The following is a 15,129-nucleotide window of genomic DNA, read 5'->3' on the forward strand; positions in this document are numbered from 1 at the left end:
TGCAAGGTAGGTGCTGTTATTCTTATTTTGCAGTTTAGGAAATGGAGGCAAACAGATATTAAGTGACTTTTCCAAGGTTACACTGCTATTAAGTGTATTAAAATGAATTTGAACTTGGGTCTTTTTGATACTAGGCCCAGCTCTCTATCCTCTGCCCCACCTAGCTGCCTTCCTAGTAATGGTTAATGTAATAAGTTATAACTTTCTGATCTTAATCACTAGACAATAAAATGTGAACTTTTACTTCCAGATTGTGAGAAAGTGAGTGTATATGTGTGTTTGTGTGCATGTAACATATATGTACAGGATATTCCAAAAAGTCTTAGTGCAGTTTTAAGCTTTAATATAGTTATTATAATATACATTATATATACACTATATATATTATGTATATGTATATATGTGCTTTATACATATACATATTATATACACAATATAATATACAGAGATAATAATCACTGATTAGGGAATTGCTTAAGGCAGTGATGGAAAAACTACAGCCTGGATCTGGCCCGAGGGGAATAGTTTGCCCATCACTGAAACACTATACTTATGTAGATGTCTATGTATCACTCTATACACATATGCATATGTGCATATTTTTATAGATTACTCATTTATATATACATATTTCCCATGGAAATATATATAATAAATACACATACTTCTATCTTTTAATGTTATCTTAGAATACAGGCTTTTGGGGTACAGGGGTTATTCATGCTTTTTATGTAAAATAGTTTCTATATTTAAATATATATACTATTGGAGGCTGCATGATATAAATAACCTCTGAGTCTGGAATCAGAGGATCTTAATTCAAATCATAATCCTGATACTTGCTACTTACTCTTGTGATCTTGGTCAGGTTTCTGTGAATCATTGAAATAGATGGCTTTTGAGATCTTTTCCAGCTCTAAATCTATGATCTTATAAGTAGATACTTGAAATATATTTTATCTGTTTGTGAAATAATAAACATTCCTCTGGTAGGGTTAATATACTAAATTTTTTACAATTTACTGATCTTTAATCACTAGACAATTTAAAAAGTGAACTTTTTTACTTCTAGGGGAAGTATTACAGATGGAAGATGATCTGGTGATTTCATTTCAGTTAATGTTGTGTGTCCTTGACTATTTTATCAAACTCTCACCTCCTGCAGTGCTCAATGAGCCATATAGTAAGTATTCCCTGGATTTATTCATTATATCTAAGTTCAGTTTACTGAATAGGTAATTTCCTCAATGATGATATTATTTTGTGAAATTTGAAATTCCAACTTCAGATTTTAAAACTTGATTTTATATTTATATATACAAAACAATGTAAGTGTTAATAATATTAATATATTATAATTAACCTGTTGTAATGGTGTATAATGATACATTTATATGAATACTAGCTTATTTGCTTTTTATTAGTGTAGTCTAACTGACTTTTGTTTTTTTCATATTAAAATTTTTTTCTTAGCTTTATTTTATTCCAAAAACAAATTTACCCATGATTTCCAAAGTTACATGATTCATATTGCCTCCCTCCCCCTTTCCTCTCCCCTCCCAGAGTGGATAAGCAATTCCACTGGATTAGACATATATTATCACTCAAAACATATTTCCACATTATTCGTTTTTGTAAGAGAATATTTGTAAGAATATAATCTTATAAAACCAAAACCCCAAATCATATACCCAAATAAACAAGTAATTAATCATATGTTTTCTTCTGCATTTCTACTCCCACAGTTCTTTCTCTAGATGTGGATGGTATTCTTTTTCATAAGTCCCTCAGAATTGACCTAGATCATTGTATTGCTGTTAGTAGCAAAGTCTATCACATTTGATCATGACTGTCTTTTCTGAGTGTGAACTATTGTCCTTCACTTTAGTTAGTAATGAAATTAATATATTTGAACTAAAATAATATCCATTCTTAAACATTAAAAACCTTTTGACCCAGTTTGTATTAGTTGAAGTTGGATGACGTAAGTTTGTATTGTTTTGAAGACATTTGTGAGACTTATTCCAACTGTATTCAGCAGTTTTTGAGTATGAAAAGGGGAAGTAGCTGGGAAGAGTAATCCAGGACTGAAATGTGGCAAGAAGAAAGTGAAATAGAGGTGAGAGATTCTAGAATAGTGTAGAGTTAAAATATCTAACTATAAGATTGAGGTTGGTGAGGAAGAGGAAGTCAGAGCTGAAGAAACTGCCTGAGAAATTGAAAGGTGGAGAGATTCTCTTAAGATATTCTCTCTATTTTTTTTTTATTGTTAGCTCTGTAACTCTTTTTCACTGTCTCTCTTTCTTTTTCTCATATTCTATAGAGAACCAGAATTGTAGAATTACAAGGCACAAATATATTAAATATGTTTTATTTACTATAATTTAATATGGTGGAGAGATGAAGTATTGATTATAGAAAGAAAGGAGCATAAGAAGAGGTTGGATAATAAGTTATGGTTAGATAGACTAAATTTCAGACTTCATAATTAGAAAGTGGAAAATTTATGTGTAATTATGAACTCTAATATATTATTAGACCTATGTATATCCGAGCTAGAATAAAGGAGTAGGTCAGTAGGTCATGGAATTTAAGAAAGCTGAAGAGAGTTTAGAGACTATCTTGAGGATATTCAAGTTCCCTAGTGTAAGGGAAGGAGTTAATGAGGAAATATTGATGGTTAACCAAATCTTTAATTCTTTTTTTTTTTTAATTTTTTTTTTAAACCCTTGTACTTCGGTGTATTGTCTCATAGGTGGAAGATTGGTAAGGGTGGGCAATGGGGGTCAAGTGACTTGCCCAGGGTCACACAGCTGGGAAGTGGCTGAGGCCGGGTTTGAACCTAGGACCTCCTGTCTCTAGGCCTGACTCTCACTCCACTGAGCTACCCAGCTGCCCCCACTTTAATTCTTTAAGAAAGAAGGGAGAATGATTTGGGATTCAGCATGTTACAGTTATCAATATTTGGATTGGGTGGAAAATTTTGACTGAATGTTTTTCTTTCTTTTTAAAAAAAAAATCCTTACCTTCTGTTTTAGAATCAATACTAAGTTTCAGTTCCAAGGCAGAAGAGCAGTAAGGGCTAGGCAATTGGGATTAAATGATTTGCCCGCAGGTAGGAAGTATCCTGAGGCCAGATTTGAACCCATGACCTCCCATCTCTAGGCTTCAATCCACTCAGCCACATGGCTGCCCAAATTAAATGTTTTTCAATGAGTGATGGAGGTAAAGTTGGAGTCTGTAAGTGACAGCGAGGAGCAAGGAATATTATGACTCCTCCTTTAGGACCAGTGTGAGGGAATTGAGGGATGAGCTATAAGAAGAGTTTTATAGCTGGTGCTAAAGAAGATAGGCAAGAAGGCAATGTTGACAGGGGAGCTAGGTCTCAGAGAAGACTAGTAAATGGAAGGAAGGTGAAAGAAAGAGATCCAAGGAGAAATTTATTCATTCTGGAATGGGCATAGTGAACAGAATGGAGAGCATGGGACTGGGAAATGGGGGAAATAGCATTGAGGTGATAGGGATGAAAGAATGGGAGAAAGAGGCTAGAGAGAATTTAATTCTAAATAACTCTTTTCGACGAGTACATTCATAGGTGGAGAAAAAGGAGAAGCCAATAAGGGTTATAATAGGTGGCAAATAAAGCCCACTATCCCCAGAGAGTATTGCAAAGGGGACTGCACTGTGTTGGGCTGGGCCTAGGTTGGCCTGACCTTTGACTGCAGCTTCTCCTTTACTATAGTGACCAGGAGGAAGTGGAGGGGGGGTGATGGTTCTCTTGCCCACTTCTAATCTTCATGTCCCCCCCCACCCCCCCAGCTTCCATGGCCACCCTCTCTGCTCAGTTCATTATAGTATTGATCTACCATGGTTCTGTTAGGTAGGATTGGTTCTGGGATTGGCTAGCTTGTTGTTGGTCCTGTTCATATTATAGGGTGGCTAGTGGAAAGTATAAGGAAGGGTGGAGGGGAAGGGGGTAAGTAGTTCAGTATTCCCTTCCCTAGCAGAGGGCACTGGAAAGCTGGACCTGGGCCTAGGTTTGGCCCTCACTATTTACATATTTATTATCTCTTCTATATTCTTTACATACCTATTATCTCTTCTCCCTAAAGGGCAGAATTCTTTCCTTTTTTGTATTTGTGTGTAGTACAGTGCCTTGAACATAGTAGGTACTTAACAAATTGATTAATTGATGGAAGATATTACCTGGTAAGACAAGGTAGACATTATTTTTGCTTAACACTATAAGATACTAGATAAGATGTTTCTCCTACTCTAAAACAATACATTTTGTACTAAGCATGCATAATGTAAAACTACATTGTCATGTGAACCACAAAAGTTTATTTTTTAGTTTCTCCTGGATTTTATTTCTTAATTGGATTCTCATAACATATTCATATTTTTTTAGTATTGTCAGCTCTGTAACTCATTTCATGGCCTTTCTTTCTTTCTCATATCCTAAAGAGAGTCAGTGTTATGGAAGAACAAAGTACAAATATACTGAAGTATATAATATTTAATTTAGTTTTATAGTCATAGATTTCTCCTTGTTCTGGAACATGGCTATGAGGATCAATTTACAGAATTAGAATAGCTTGTTTCTGCCTTAACATATGAATACATATTATATTCATTAAGCCACATTCCACTTTCCTATCTTCATGGTGCTCAAAGATGTTACTCTTCCCATATTCCTTTCCAAATGTCATGCCATCATCAATCTTGGTTGCCCTGCCATAGTTGTTTTTCATTACATGGTCATTAATGCAGGCAACAGCTTATTCTTGTTACTGTTTATACTCAAATTCACATCTTTATCATTTGGCAGCAACTATCATAATTCTTCATTACTATCTCTTTTCTCCTCCATTCTTTAGTTAATTCCATTTCTGAGATAACTACGTCTCACTACTTACAGTGTAGCCACATCTCCCACAAGCCAGCTATTAGTGTAGAAATGAAAAAAGAGCTCCCTCAGCATTCCTGAAGTCACCTGAGCTGTTATCAAACTTTTGTGTCCCTATATTTGAGCTAGTTCTTGCCTAGGCATCAATTAATCCATCCTGTAGCCAGTTAAACCCCTCAACTCCAATAATTACATCCTTACATCTGTCAGGAAGGAAACGAACCTCCACCCAATTTATATACTGTCTACGTCAGCATGTAACGATAGGAAATGAGTGGGGTTCTGTGAATCGTAGTTTTGCTAGGGATCATAGTTTTTAGGGTAACAGATTTTAATTATACAATCTTACCTTTAACACTTGGTAAATTTTTGGATCATTTTTTCACATTCTTTAAGGTAGAAACCCATCTTTAATATGTACCCTGCCACACAATAAACTCTCTGCCTGAATCATTTTGTAATCCAAATCCTTCCTTTTTCTTCTTTGTCAAACCACCAACTTGAGTATGGGACATTTTATTTGCATAATTTTGCCATTGGTTTAATCTAGAGCTCTGTGGGCTAGATATTGACAAAGACTGTTACTGGTGCCTAACTTGTATGTTATGATTAAAATTGGAAATAGCAAGTTTTATTATTGTGAGAAAGAATAGTTTGGAGGTAAGTCATCTAACCATCTCTCTGGTGTGTTCTATTATTATGTTAAATACTTCATTACATAGAATAAGGAATGTATTAACATTTATGGCTATTTTGTCATTACAGAAACAGCAGTGAGTACATCATCTATTAATGGTTCACCTAGAACACCAAGGCGAGGTCAAAATAGGAGTGCACGGATAGCAAGACAACCAGAGACTGACACAAGAGTCATTGAAGTTCTTTGTAAAGAGCATGAATGTAATATAGATGAGGTAATTTTTAGATATTTTTCTTTGAAAGTGAAATTGAATCTACATGCAAATTTTGGCTTACCATTGTTTCTTGTATTATGCCTGTGGTACATAAAATTATATTAAACCTTTTTAAAGAATAAATTTTTATTGGCATCTTTGGTTTTTAAATTCAATCCAATAAACATTTATTAAGTGTTTACTATGTGCCAGGCACTGTGCTAAACAGTGGCAATACAATTAAGAAAAAGAAAGATAGTCCCTTCCCTAAAGGCACTTACCATCTAATGGAGGAGACAACACCCAAAAAGGAGACAAGAAAGCAGGGTGAATGTGTGGAGGAATGGTATACCAGTAGATGGATACCTGCTGCTGGGTCATCTTGTTCTGTGGAGTTGAGGCCAGGCAAAGCAGCAGATGCAAAGTGGAGTGAGTTGAGAGTCCAGTTCTGTTTTCTGTGAAAGAAAGGAAAAGATATAAGGAGAAAAGACATTAAGAAAGCCACATCAAACATAATTTTTTAAGAACCTTGTGTTAAGTGTGATGTTCCACCCCTGTTTCCCACCTCAGCAAAGAAGAGGAGAAGGGAATTGTCTTCTTTTACTTCCTCTTGGAGGTCAAATTTAGTTATAATTTTGTAACATTCAATTTTGGTTGATTTGTTGTTCTTTTCAGTTAAAGTGTTATGGTCATTGTGTTTTGTGTCTTCTATGCCTTGTCAATGGGCATATACTTTGTTTCTTTTCTGATAACAGAAAATATTCCTACAAATATTTTTCTCTATGTAGAACCTTCCTTTTTTTTGTCATTGACTTCTATATGCCAAGAAGTGGAATCACTGAATAGCCTTCCTGAACATCCTTACTTTTTACCTCTCCCCTCCCTGCCAGCCTCCATAGGAAGTTAGAGACACACAAACTGAATCACAGGTTAATCCTGACAACCACACAAAAGTTTCATTTCTACCACTGAAACTCTTTTTTACACTCCATACCCCTTCTTATCCTCCAACCTGTTGTAGCAGCCATTGATGCAGAGGGGTTTGAGAAGAATAGAGGATTAATTTATCCATAAATACTTATTAATGTTTACTACCATGTACTAGATACAAAACAAAACAAAAAAATGAGTTGCAGCCTAATAGGGAAGACAGTATACAAAAGGAAGCTGAAAATTGAGGTCATTTGGGGAAAAGGAGGGGTAATAATGAAGTCCAGAGAAGTCCAAAAGAGCACAAATCCAGAGGAAATGAAGAGATGACTAACCTGGGCCCCTTCCTTAAAAGGAAGTTTTAGAGTTCCTGGCCCTGCCCTCCAGTCAAAGGGGCAGAGTAGTGATGAGGTATGAATACCAAGATTGATTGGTAATTGCAATTTAGAGATATCCCAAAGATGAGCATCCTTAGCTTTTAGATTAATAAGGTTTGAGGGGAATAGATTAATTTAAATATGCTTTGCTTAGGCTATTATATTTATCTATTTTCTGAGCAGACATCAAATGTCCAGTGAAGAAAATGGCTCAGAAGTTTTTTGAGATGGTTGGGGGAAAACTAGTGTAAAAATTAAATTTTTCCAAACATAATTCATACATAAGTTTGGTTGTTGAGAATCAACAATAATTGAGTGTCATAGTATGAATGAATGACTAAAGCATTTATTAAGTGCCTACTATTTACAAAGTGCTAAAAGTCAGATAATCTTTGTTTTCTGGGAGCTCATGTTCCAGTGAGGGAGATAATACACAGGGTAAGTTTCAACTGCAAATCAGATGAAAAGGTCCCATGGTCCTTAGGATATAACAGTAAAGAAGATAGTAATGCCTCTGTTTTATTGTCATTTTTACTTTTCAAATCTTATCATATTCTAATGCTGAACTCTTTGACAATGCCAATTATTTTGGTGATAAGAATTTCCTTTTCTGGATTTTTAAAAGTAGCTATGGCTATAGCACCTTCAGAACAGAACAGCCAGGCTACATCTCCATAGGGGTTGTTTCCTAGTAATAGCTGAAATGTGTATTTATTAACTAAATATGTTGATAGTTATCCTTTGATTCTAGTATTTCAGATATTAATATAAATGATAAAATTGAAGCAAATGAGAAGTGAGTAATTACATTTAAAAAAATCTTCATGATAATGTTTTAACTTAATTTCTTTCAGGTAAAAAATGTTTATTTAAAAAACTTTCTACCCTTCTTGAAGTCTCTTGGTATTGCAGCTTCTAATGGACTACCAGAGGTAAACTAAAAGATTTTTTTTCCCAAAATGTGAATATACCCTTGTGATTTATTATAGTTTTCTAAAATTCTTTAATATACTTGGCAGTATGTTATAACTTATAGCCAAGTAAGGGAGTTTTATCTGGAGGAATGATTAATACACATTGTGGAAAAAAAAAACCCTTTTAACTATATAACATAAATAAGAATTATGTTATGTTTGTAAATTTCCTTAGTATGGGGGAAAACTAATCTAAAAAGTAGGAGAACCCTTTGGGATGGGTGTTTTGGATGGACTTTGGGATTGAGATAAATCTCGGGCAGAGTTTTGTAGCATGAGCAGGAAAATGTGATTTAATGACATTAGTTCTGGGAAGTAGCTTTAGGAGGTGGAAGCAGATATGTAACCTAGAAAAGCTGTAGAAAGAAGTATTGTTTGATGAACCCTTAGCCCAATAATGATTTTGAATAAAGTGATAGGGGAAAGAGTGGTGAAGTAGAGGGTGATAGGGCCTGGGTGGAGATATGGGGTCCAGGGAGTCCTTTGGGGCAATATTATTACTTCTTACTTTAGAATAACTTTCCATTAAATTTTTTGAGGGAGAAAGAGGGTTCTGATAAATTACCTTATGACTTTAAACTTAAATATTTTGGTTACTAAGGCATTATTGTAATTTGGAGCTATATTGAGAATCACATCTAAAATCATTCTCATTTTGTGGAATGATATTTTTGACTTTATAATTTTGATAATGAAATATGGATTATGTAACACAAAGCAAATTAGGAAGTTATTCTAAATTCTAGGTCAATTGAGGACTGCTAATCAAATATAGTCTTTAAATACAATTTATATGTTGAAAACAATGTACTGGTTGTTTTGAAGAAATTTTAGTAGGTAAATATTAAATTAAACTTTTAATTTATGAGTAGAAACAGCGGGGAAAGGTGAAGTGAATTACTTGAGATTATGGCAGAGTCATGGGAAAAAGGAAGAATTAAACTTGTTAGATTGTGATTGATGTGTCTGGGTAATTTTTCCATGTTTGGTTTTAAATTTGTGATTAATAATTACTATACACAAACTGCTCTACAGATGCGGCAGAGCTTCAGTACAAGTAGTAGCATATCCTCTAGGGAGGCAGGGAAAAGGAGAGGAAGTGAGGGAAGGAAGCACAAGTGCCATCCCATCTGAGGTATTGCAATAGTAATAATAGCTCTTTGAAGAAACAGATGGCCAGATGTGCTATATATGTTTGATGTATATTTTAAATACTAACATTAATATGGTGATCTAAAAATAATTTGCAGAATGCTACATCATGAAATTTTTGATCTCTTGAATTTCTGAAGCTGATTACATGGAATTTTGCTTATCCCTCCAAATGCCAAGACCTGGAAATATTTCTGAATGTCTGCTTAGCACACTTAAAATAACCCTGTAATTCTCACTTTGGTGACCTTTTTCTTAAGCTTAATGTTTTTTTAAAATGTGATTTGAAAGTTTGGTTTAATAAAACTGTTCTTTTTTTTCATTTATGTAATTATACATCATGCAGAAAGTAGCATGGATAATGCCATTACTGCAGATGGTAATAAACCTGTAGTTAACTTTATAAACAGAAATGATAGCTTAAATTTTGAAATAAAAATTATTCTAAGGAGACATTTCTGCCACATTTGTAAATGTTAAGTTTTCATCTTAAATTGATATGCTATGGCACTTTCCCCTTGAAATTGTTTCTTATTTTATTTTTAAATTGCCATAGAATTGAAGAGCAGTACTGGGAAATTACATGAATTGGGAAGAGACAGAAAGGTTATTTCTTTTTCCTTTCAAAAAAGTATTAGAAACATGTCTAGTTTTTAGCGCAGAGTCAGGCACTTAGTAGTGCTATATAAATGCTTATTTACTACCCCTACCTCCACCCCCCCCCCTTAACCAAAATCACTTAACTACTTTGAGCTACAGTTTCCTCATCTGCAACATGAAGGAAGATTGGAATCAAAGAGCTGGAAAGATAAAATGAACTTTGATTCTATGATCCTGATCTCAGCTGGGCCTTCAAGGTAGTTAGACAAACATCATATTCCTCCCTAATGGATTTGCTCTACTACTCTCTATGGCAACTGTTCTAAACTTTCCTAGCCCTCTTCAAACTTTCCATAGTACAAACTCTCACCTCTCAGCTGAAGATCTTGCCTCATATGAGGCCCCCATATATGGGGGGAGATCTGAAAGAACATATGCACTCTTGAATCTCCCCCTACAGACTTTTCCAGAAAATTGAATCCATTTATTTTCACTCTCTTACTTTGAATTTCTCCCAAACTGCCTCCTTCTCAGCTTCCTACAATCATGTCCATGTCTCCCCGATTCTTAAAAATCCCTCATTTAATCTTAACCTCCCCACTATATGTCACCTAAACTCTTCAAGAAAATTATCTATACAAGGTGAGTCTAATTTCACTTTCTTCTTAACCTTAGTAACGTGACTTCTGACCCAATCATTCAGATGAAACTGCCCTCTCTAAAGTTGTTAGTGATCTCTTAATTGCCAAATCTAATGGTGTTTTTGCAGTCCTGATCCTTCTTTACCTGTCTGTAGCACTTAATAGTGTTGGTTACCTTCTCCTAGACACTCTTTTCTCTCTAGGTTTTCATGATACTGCTTTCTTCTGGTTTTCCTTGATCTGTCCCTATCCTTCTCAGTCTCTGTTAATTCTTCATCCATGTCATTCTTAGTAATTATGGATTTCTCCTAAGGCTGCCCTGGATACTCTTCTCTTTTTGCATTATAGTACTGACTTCATGAGCTCATGATATTCCATGGGTTCAATTGTCATCCAGTACATGTGATTCTCAAGTACCCTAGTCTCTCTACTGAGTGAGCTACAGTCACACACCTCCATCTGCTTCTTGGATATTTTGAGCTGGATATCTCATAAATATCTTCAAACAGAACTCATTATCTTTTCTTCCTCAAAAATTTTCCCTCCTGAACTTCTCTATTACTACTCAGAATCACTACCATTCTCATAGTCACCCAAACCCCTAATCTTGAAGTCATCTTCTACTCCTTACTCTAACTGACTGTATATATCCAATCAATTGCTAAACTGTGTCCCTTCACAGCATCTTACATATCTATTTCCATCTCTATATAAACAATACTAGAACCCTAATTCAGGCCTTTATCACTTTTCTCCTACTGTAATAGTCTTCTAACTTGTCTCCATGACTCGTCTCTCCTCACTCCATTCTACTCAACAACCATCTCTCTCTCTCTTTCTCTGTCTCTCTCTCTTCCTCCCTTCCTCCCTCCCTCTCTCTCCCTCTCTCCTTCTAGTGAGGGGAGAAAGAAGAAAGGAGGGAGATGGAGACAGTATGGATCATATGACCTTGGAAAACTTACATGAAAATTTGTTATTAAAATAAAATATTTAATAAAAAAAACAAAAAAGTTTATCATATTTATAAAAGTTAGGTTATTGAATTAATAGGGTCTTGTTTACCAGATTTGGGCTTTTTTTTTTTTTGAGAAAAAACAAAATGCAAAACCTACTGCAATGTACATTATTGATTACCTTCAAGTTAATTAACTAACATGTCAGCATAGACTAGCTTAAAAAACTTGGTTATATATTTTAAATATAATTTTTTGCGAGTCATCTTTAGATCAACCATATTTATACTGCATGTATTTCTAATGTATAATATTAAATTAGGTGTACATTTAATTTTTGTTAAAATTCTTAAATCATCTGTGCTTCCATGTATTGATAGATGTAATTCACCTAATATACTGTTAATTTTCTTCTTTTTTTTTTTTGAGGTTGAAAATCTCTCTAGACAATATGAAGAAATTTACCTTAAGAACAAAGATATGGATGCAAGACTATTTCTGGATCATGATAAAACTCTTCAAGCTGATTCTATTTATAGGTAATATATAACATATAATTGTAATTCTGTTTATGAAAGGCAAATTTTAATTCAATTTGTTGATATTTTTTAGATACCTTAAAAGGATGAAATTAGTAACCCCAAAAGATGACAATATGCTATTTTTATTGTCATATGTTTTAGTAAGCAATTTAGATAGAAATATTATTTATAATAACGCCCAAAAAAACCCACCCATTAACAGATGTTCCAAAGGAAAGCTGTTGTTATATCTGTTTTTTACAATTGAAGTCCTTCTTTCCACCATTCCTCTCCTTTCCATTTATAGGATTATATTAGGCCTGAGGAGAGATGGCTTCTATTTACATAAACCAAACATATCAACAACTTTCCTTTCATATGTTTTTTGAATGTTTAAGGTTTTCATTTTGTTTTTAAAGATACTAATAAAAACATTCTTCTTTCTTTTTCCTTCTGTGGTCACTTTTTAAACTTAAAAGCCTCATCAAAGAAAATCAAGTTTTTAAAAATAACTGGATGCTTAATAGGGAATTCTTGAAAATATTTTGAATATTTTGTATATAATATCTTGAATATTTTGATTTTATAATTATATTACCCTTTAGCATCTCTGTTCATTTTCATATGAAATTCTATCTCTAATGAGCCTGTGAAATGATATAGTTTTATGCAGGGTGCTCCAAAAATCTAGTACAATTAAATTCTGAATATCACTCAAGTTAAAACATAATTATTTCCTTGCAACTTCTCCTAGCCTTAAGTAAGAATGACATCATGATGGAAGATAAGCTTTTATATCTTTTGAACTTCAGTTTGTTTTAAGAGTACTATTAGAAAATAAATCCGACACTTAAATTTTTAGATTATTGTTATATCTACATTTCATGTGCCTTGTGAAATATTTTCTTGAAGTGTATTTCATTATATAAATAAAACTACTAAAAATCAGAGATCATAATCCTATTTTAGGCAGGCTTTTTAAAATGTTTTCTTGATTTTTAAAAAAATATCAATCACTTCTCATTATAGCTTCTTCTTCATCCTCTACTTAAACACATCTAGTAGAATCCTTGCAACCAAGAGAAAGTTAATCAAAGCAAACTAATGTAGCATGTGTCTGATGTTAAATTCAGGCAGATTATTCATGGGGTCACATACTATCACTTGTTTTGAAGTCTTTGTATAATTAAACAACAAATAAGAGTTGATTGAGAAAAAGTTGTGTTCTCTTGAGCTGTATAGAAGAACTTGTAAGTTTCAGCACTTCAGTTCTTTTCAGGGCCAAAGACTGTGTTAAATAGTGACATTTTATCCTTTTGTAGTTTTGAAATGGAGAGGACACCAAGGAAAAGTCATCCTGATGAAGAGATGCCTTTAATTCCTCCACAGACTCCTGTTAGGTACAAGTCTTCTCTTTTTAAAATTGTTTACTAGTATTCTTTATAATAGTGTTTAATGTTTTATTGGTGCTTAAATGCTTGTGATACAATGGGAAATGATGTGAGAATCCAAAGAACTGGTTTCTACGTTAGGCCTTGCCAATAGACTTTGCTGTATATCCTAGGACAGGTCACTTAACTTTTCCAGTACTATTCTCACTTTTGTAAAACAAGATATTGATGTTTTCTAATGTACCTTCCAGTTAAACATTTTCTCATCCTTTATAAATATTCATTCTTTTATTCAACTATTCTCCTATCCATATTTTCAAACTAGTTTTAATATACATTTCTAAAGTGTTTTAGAGTTTTTAAAGTGCTTGCCATATACATTATCTCAAAAGTATTCAAAGTAAAATCAAAGCTACAAGGCATTTGAGGGGATCAACTCTAAGTGATGAAAGCTGAAATTATCTAGGATATTAACATTTGTTTATTTCCTTATGTATTCATTTTGAAAGTCTCTAGGAAGGGGGATTCTGCCACTAAACTACTTTATCTAATAGAGTAGCTTCTAATCTTTATTGAAATTTGTTCATGTTTAAATGGTGCCATTTTCCCCCAAAACCAAATGCCTTTATTTTTAAAATTTTAAGTTAAAAATTTTTGTGATATAATTTTATTAATAAACTAATTATGCATTCAGAAATATACTAATGTATATATCTTTGAGATAAGGATGTCCAAATTAATTATCTTTTAAACAGTGGCTATTCAAGGGGGCAGCTGGGTAGCTCAGTGGATTGAGAGCCAGGCCTAGAGATGGGAGGTCCTAGGTTCAAATCGGGCCTCAGACACTTCCCAGCTGTGTGACCCTGGGCAAGTCACTTGACCCCCATTGCCTACCCTTACCACTCTTCCACCTATAAGTCAATACACAGAAGTTAAGGGTTTAAAATTAAAAAAAACAAAAAAAAAACAGTGGTTATTCATGCAGTTCATTGTAGAGTGTGTGTTTTAGGAAGCTGATAGAAGAAAAATGGAGAAAATGAGTTTGTAGTTTAGTTTAGTTTGTCAGGTTTAGTTTATCAGATAAATAACTTTTCTTTTCCTTTTACTATTTCTTTAGGTTTTAGCATATTTACTTACTCTCTTTTTTTTTTCCTTCAGGGCTGTCATGAATACTATACAACAGTTGGTGATGATACTGAATTCAGCAAGTGATCAACCATCAGAAAATCTTAATTCTTATTTCAATGTAAGATTGCTTTTTTTCTTGAGGCAAAATATATAGAATGATGGACAGTGCATTCACTATTTTGATGGCAGGGTATGAAGCAAAATTTATTTAAAATATTTTATGAAGAAATCTGAATCTGGAAGTTAGACCATTATATATTGGGGATTTTTCAAGATTTGTTTGTCACTGCTTTTAAATTACTATGTAACATTATTCAAGTCATAGTTAATAATTCCCTAATTTTAAATTAAAGAATATTCCCTAGATAATTAATAATTATTCATTATTCCCTGACTATTAAGAACATTCTGACTTTTTTTTTGTTAAGAAAATTTTCATGGTTTCATTGAACAATTGACACATTGGATCATCTGAACAAATCAGTATCTGGCTGCACATGCAGCTACTGCTTTCTCCTTTGTTTCTTTGATTTACTAGAGGATCTTGTTAGTACATTAAAAAAAAGGCAACTTTTGGCATTACCTAGTCTTTCAAAGGCATGCGCTGGTACAACACAAACTTCTCCTGTCAGATGCAGCTAGTCTTAACATCCAAACATC

The 15,129-nt window shown here is 33.6% G+C and overlaps 1 protein-coding gene across 1 annotated transcript in view; it reads left to right on the top strand.

The window, feature by feature from the left end:
• Nucleotides 1-15,129, top strand: part of RB1 (RB transcriptional corepressor 1) — a 148,955-nt gene that overhangs the window by 37,874 nt on the left and 95,952 nt on the right. Inside the window, exons 7-12 of the mRNA XM_044668231.1 lie at nt 1,073-1,183; nt 5,675-5,823; nt 7,964-8,041; nt 11,859-11,968; nt 13,273-13,350; nt 14,500-14,587. Of these exons, the coding sequence (XP_044524166.1) occupies nt 1,073-1,183; nt 5,675-5,823; nt 7,964-8,041; nt 11,859-11,968; nt 13,273-13,350; nt 14,500-14,587 (614 nt within the window). The remainder of the gene's footprint in view (nt 1-1,072; nt 1,184-5,674; nt 5,824-7,963; nt 8,042-11,858; nt 11,969-13,272; nt 13,351-14,499; nt 14,588-15,129) is intronic.

This window comes from Gracilinanus agilis, chromosome 3 (genome assembly GCF_016433145.1).
Source record: "Gracilinanus agilis isolate LMUSP501 chromosome 3, AgileGrace, whole genome shotgun sequence".
NCBI lineage: Eukaryota > Metazoa > Chordata > Mammalia > Didelphimorphia > Didelphidae > Gracilinanus > Gracilinanus agilis.